The sequence below is a fragment of the Sycon ciliatum genome, chromosome 4 (assembly GCF_964019385.1).
Source record: "Sycon ciliatum chromosome 4, ocSycCili1.1, whole genome shotgun sequence".
In the NCBI taxonomy this organism is placed as follows: domain Eukaryota; kingdom Metazoa; phylum Porifera; class Calcarea; order Leucosolenida; family Sycettidae; genus Sycon; species Sycon ciliatum.
The window spans coordinates 31,615,907-31,621,906 of record NC_088646.1 but is presented as its reverse complement, the minus strand read 5'-3'; the positions used below and the strand labels follow the sequence as shown (position 1 = coordinate 31,621,906).

The window sequence follows — 6,000 nt, the reverse complement described above, 5'->3', positions numbered from 1 at the left end:
TGCATGCAAACAGCCAGACCAGCACATCCTGGACATTCCAGAGGTTTGGCGACTGGAAACGGGCACCAAACACCGAGAACAGACATGCCACAATGTAACGCATATAGCAACGTAGAAAACATACAAATGCCAACGCTCACAGTGTACTGCATGTGTGTATGCACGAGCTGGTACACGTACGTAAAGACTGAAACTGGCAGCTTCAGTTTACTTCAGGCCTACAATCTCGAACTGAGCGGCTTTCATGGGGCTAGTAAGCACCTTCAATGAAACACTGTTAGCGCTACCTTTACGGCACTCTGGCAACCCGTTTATGATTAAATAGATGTATGTCAGAAGGCCCACAATACACACCCACCCCAGTGACTGCACAAATAGCTTTTGGTTATAAGCACATACACTTCATCTTTGGCGTCAAGGGACAAGAGCGATCACGCAACAGTTCTCTGAAGAAGATCCCTCCCCCAAAAAAATCGAACCTGACAAGTACATGCCAGAAAATAATAACCTTTTTTCCAAATTCTTGAGCCTACACTCCCAGTTTGTGCCCGAATTTATGCTGACCTTTCATACAAACTTCCAGTCAACTTGCCCATCATGCTGGCGGCTTATACTGGGCATATAAACCTCATACCTCATACAAACCCCATATAGACTGCCACCATAGAAACAGGAAGAAGTTGACTGTCAGTTTGTATGAAGGTCAGCATAAGTATAATACATCCCACTAGTACGCTTGTACGTGAAATATAAACCATCATACAAACCTCGGCTTCGCCTCGGTTTGTATGTCGGTTTATATTTCACGTACAAGCGTACTGTTGGGTTGCATTATATACATATAGACACCTCCCGAATGGGAACTCCCATGCAATACAACGTAGCAGTATGCTGCGATGTAGTCCAGCACATGCCCGGAGCATGGATGACTGTGTGCCGGGTAAGCACCGCAGTGCACACTTGTCCTGACCACCGACAAAACGTAGCTGAAGGAGTGCTCACCCCGAAAGTTAGTACAATACCCAAGAATAAGTACGGGAGAGGTACATGTACAGTGAAGCCTGTCTAAGACGACCGCTCAGGGGACCTTCGAAACGTGGTCTCTGTTACCAGGTGGTCTCCTTATCCAGGGTCCTTTGACTGGAAATAGCATCCCTTCGTCCTGGTGTCAGTGGTCTTCTAGGACAGGTGGCCACCTTATCCGAGTGGTCGCTGCCTTGACAGATTTTACTGTACTTGCACTGAAAGTTAGCACATACCGTAGGCTGGCACATTTTTACAGTTTTTTTTTTACGGTATAGACAATTATGATACGTACCATGCGCTCATCCGCAAGAACATCTTCAAGCCACTGCAGGATTGAGTAGATACGTACATGTGCACAAACACGCATACACACACGTGCGCACATACACACACACACACACACACATAATGGTTGACCGTATCATCCTGAAATACCTTCCGACGCCCCCCCCCCCCCCCCTGATATTTCATATGGCACTGCCCAGTAACAGCTACTCACGCGTCCCACAGCGGAGTATGTAATACCGATATGGCTATATTGCATACATGCCACCTCCACTGCTTCGGCTGCCATCCCTATGTGTATCCCTGTGCGTTTTGCTGGTGTTCTCACGATGGTTTGTGGCTATTTTGTAAAAAAAAAAAAATGTATGTGGCTTAATCAGGCCAGTTGGACATAACGGATTAGTACGCGGTGTATTGATGCCATGATGAGACAGTGCCCGTGACTCACCCGACTGCCAACTCTGACTGGACCAGAGTCTGCCCGGCGTGCACCGGCGCAGTCGGCCTGAAACACGTTGCTGCAGGTATCACTGTGGGCGATGACACCGCATCCTGTGCATGTTCAGAGGCAACACACGGCAACGCGCAGTTAACATTACTTGAGTACATGCATGCTCCAAGCACCCAGCAAGATACATGTCATTGGAAGCATAACATGTAAGTACTTTTAAAATTGTGTGCATGCGTGTGTATGTGTACATTGCCTGGCAGATACGACGGGGTTTTTGCTCTGCAACAACCACATACTTGTTATCAAGTTAATCATGGTTATACCAAGTGCTAGCACTGATGTTTGGCTAGTAGAGGGGCCGGTGGGGGAGGAGGAGGAGGAGGAGGAGGAGGAGGTTGAGGAGGAGGAAGAAGAAGAAGAGAGAAGACGAAGGAAGAGGCGCTGGGTTGGGTTGGCAAATATACCCAGAGAATGAGCAAAAACAGTCACATACGGTAGGAGTATTGCCGTCGAGCACCGGCAAAGTTGAACTGTGATGTATAACCGTTTGTAAAGCGGTTTATATGTTGGTACAAGTACCATGCACAGTGACAATGAATACACTGATCTCACTGAAAGCTCCCCCAACAGTAAAGAGCGAGGCACGGAGGGGGGGGGGGGGGGGGGGGGGGGGAGTGGAGTGCGTGTATTTGTACTAGTATGTGTGTCTGTATATGCATGTGTGTGCGGGGAGGGGAGGGGTGATGTGTGTGTGTGTGGTGTGTGTGTGGGGGGGGGGGGGCAGTCTGAGGTGAGGTGAGGTGTGTGTGTGTGTGTGTGTGTGTGTGTGTGTGTGTGTGTGTGTGTGTGTGTGTGTGTGTGTGTGTGTGTGTGTGTGTGTGTGTGTGTGTGTGTGTGTGTGTGTGTGTGTGTGTGTGTGTGTGTGTGTGTGTGTGTGTGTGTGTGTGTGTGTGTGTGTGTGTGTGTGTGTGTGTGTGTGTGTGTGTGTGTGTGTGTGTGTGTGTGTGTGTGTGTGTGTGTGTGTGTGTGTGTGAGGGGTGACCCCAAGGGGTAGCTGATTGATAGTAGTAGTAGTAGTAGTAGTAGTAGTAGTAGTAGTAGTAGTAGTAGTAGTAGTAGTAGTAGTAGTAGTAGTAGTAGTAGTAGTAGTAGTAGTAGTAGTAGTAGTAGTAGTAGTGTGTATGTGTGTGTGTGTGTGTGTGTGTGTGTGTGTGTGTGTGTGTGTGTGTGTATGTGCCGGTGTGTAAGGAAAAGGTGAGGGCCCAGTATGCTTACGTCTGCAGACCGTCGCGTTGGGCTGGTTGTCCGGTAGCTTAGACCAGATGTATCCTTCACCTGCAGCCAGTGCAGGCAAGCAGTGAAAGGACAGAAGCACAGATACCACCGATAATGCACTCTTAGCATGAGAAAGAAGTTCAAAGAACAGCTTTGGCAATGTCAAATAATGAATCCTGAAATAACACCTGCTTACTGCGTACCTTGCTACATGTAGCAAGGCAGCAGGATAGCTACTTCCACTATTTCTTGGATGGAATGGTGCCTGGATCGCGGCCCCGTGGTCGCCCCGCCACAATTGGTTCACCAATATCAAAGACTGGACCAAAGAATCTTGCAATTCTCTCTCTCTCTCGTTGCGGCTGATCGTGATAGGTATAGGCAGCTAATATCAGTGTAGTTAGGTTTTTATTTTTTACTTTTTATGCTGCTGCCTTATGACACACACGACGTCCCTACGACCAGAATGGATATGGGTTATACATACATACATACTGCGTGCCTGACCAGGTTAGGTTACGCCATACGCAAGAGTCAGGGCCACCTAAGATGTGCAGAATTTGGTCCGAGTGACTTGTTCTGGTATGTTTTATGCATGTTTGCTATATGGATGACGAAGAGGAGCAAAATTTGAGGAATTGACCGCCATAAGCTTTTTATGGCTCTGCCAACTTCACTGCTTTTCGAGCATTATCCGCTAAGGGCTACGGTGTTGCGAAAATGAAACTGCACATCACCCTACGAGCAGCCCGGGAACGTACGCCATCTACCCCCCCCCCCCCCCACCCCGAAAAAAATTGGTCTGGTGTGTTCGTCTCCCAGCCCAGACCCGTAGCCAGAATACCCTGTCAAGGTGTAATGCTGTGAGCTGGCCATTATAGCGTGGACAAAGGTGGCTACGTTCTCATTCTAATATGGGCGGAAGTTATGCCCGCACTCATTAAAATTAGTTGTCGGTATCCCGCTTTTGGCATAATCAGTGTTGGGTGGTCTGCAATACCGTTACAGCCAGTGTGACATGGCAGTCAGTCATTGAGAGGCCCAGTGACCACACTAACCACATGTACAGTGTCAGTGTTGCTCATTGAAATCCAGTCGCGTCACTCAAGTACGCGCCGGGTGTTGTGCAGCCCTAGACCTGCGAACACTGCGCAGCGCAAGCTTGCGCGACGCGACTGGATTTCATTGAGCAGGACTACACATGTATGCCACACTTACAGTGGACACACTGGCACGGTTTGTTGATGTTGACGTTGACAAGCTGATGGCCGCCGGGACTGGTCGGCTGCGGCGGCGGTCTGTACGGCACGGGTGCCGGGTCGCTAGGGCGAGATATGCGCTGCTGGTTGCGCGGCACGACCGGCGGGGGAGCGCTGCCGCCACCGCTGCCGTGCTCCGTGGAGTCGGACACGGAGCGGTCCCCGGGCGCCGGCCTGGGCGGACGCGGCTGTAAGGGCTGTGCGGGCGGCGGTGGCGTGGGCTTCGGCGGCAGGTTCGGCAGCTCCTTGGCGGGACGCGGCGGTTGATCCTTGAACTCGCCCTGAAGGCTCGTGTAGTTCCCAGGAAACTTGCCCATCGCGCCCGTGGTCTCGTTACGACCAATCATCCAGTCTTGCTCGTTTGGCCAGTCACCGGTGTCCAATGGGCGCACGACCAGTGAGTCGCCTTTGGACATGCTGATTTCAGAGTCATTCCGATTCGCAAAGTTGTGCTCGGCTGTGTAGCGACGATACGCCATGTCCCCTGCTTCTTGCACACTACACGTGCACACCGACCGAGAACCTCCAACAGACGAGCACAATCCCTGATCGGCCTGGCGCTTATCCAACGGATCGCGGACGACAAACACGGGCCGTCCCCGCGCTTCGGGGCTCAAGCAACCGCCTACGACTCCGAGCACAAGTCAAGAGTAGCTTCTGGGGTCGTGCTGCGCCGGACTGACTTGCCTCGGATGTTAGTCAGCAAGTGACCACGCGATGGTTTGTCGGAGAGGTTGGGTACGTAGTCGAGCCAGGGATCCAGCCAAGGCTCTGTTGGCTCCTAAATTTGCGTCATTTTGTTCTCCACGGCCGGCTTCTAGGCTTTTCTGTCCCGCTATTCGGCTTGGCTCAAATCTGTAGCAATCGCTAGGAACAAGAAAGTAAGAATGGCCAAGCTGGGAGCATTCACAACCAGCTGCCGTTTACAGTCACCTATCCCCAAGTTAGTTCACCCCAACGCCAGCACTGGCGCAGCAATGTGTAGCTGACGCTGTGGTGGAGCAGACCAGGTGGTCGACCTGCTGACCTTCGCTGGAGCCCCGTTTCCGACCTTACATCCACCACGTCGTTCACACAGCACTCAGCAGGCAGGTCAGAGAGCCTATGTATAAGAGCTAGAGCCAAGTAGAGGTAAGACTACCAAAAAATGTACAGTGTAACTACTTGTAAGACTAAGAGGAAAGAGCAAATGAGGGGGGAAACGTCGGCTAAAAATATGTAACCATAGCGCACATACCCATTCGCGAAACTCAAACTCGTGTCAGAAAATTTTTTAGTCCCTGATCTTTCAAGTCCTTGACTTGTCACATGCCCAGACTAGACAGACTAGACTGTGCAATTACGCGCTAGTGAGTGAGCTGAGCTGATGATCAAAATTAATAATCACAACTCGAGTAACAGTTGTGTTCTGAGGCATAACAGCATGGCAGGAGTTCGCAAGAAGCTCATAATCTGTCAGATCTAGTCATGTAGATTTTGCACATGCTACAGTACTCTCGTAACTGGTTTACAATGATGTAGATCTACACTACAGTCTTAGTTTCAACGTACAAAATATTCCCGTGTTGCCTTGTTCCAGTGGAGCTACTGTGAGAGCTTTTACTTTTACTTTTACAGTTTTAGCCTGGATTGGTAGAATCCATAGGCATAGGATCTAGGATAGGATGGCAGTATCACAGCATTAGCGGTGTTCCGGCAAGGTTC

The 6,000-nt window shown here is 50.3% G+C and overlaps 1 protein-coding gene across 1 annotated transcript in view; it reads right to left on the bottom strand.

Moving 5' to 3' along the window:
* LOC135815641 (phosphatidylinositol 3-kinase regulatory subunit alpha-like) overlaps positions 1-5,416 on the bottom strand; it is a gene marked incomplete in the record, with an annotated part of 58,930 nt that extends 53,514 nt beyond the window's left edge. The window contains 5 exon segments of the mRNA XM_065328962.1: positions 1-52; positions 1,319-1,351; positions 1,760-1,863; positions 3,038-3,097; positions 4,256-5,416. The exon segment at positions 1-52 is cut by the window's left edge and continues 83 nt beyond it. Coding sequence (XP_065185034.1) covers positions 1-52; positions 1,319-1,351; positions 1,760-1,863; positions 3,038-3,097; positions 4,256-4,775 — 769 coding nt within the window.
* Positions 5,417-6,000: the final 584 nt, after the last annotated feature.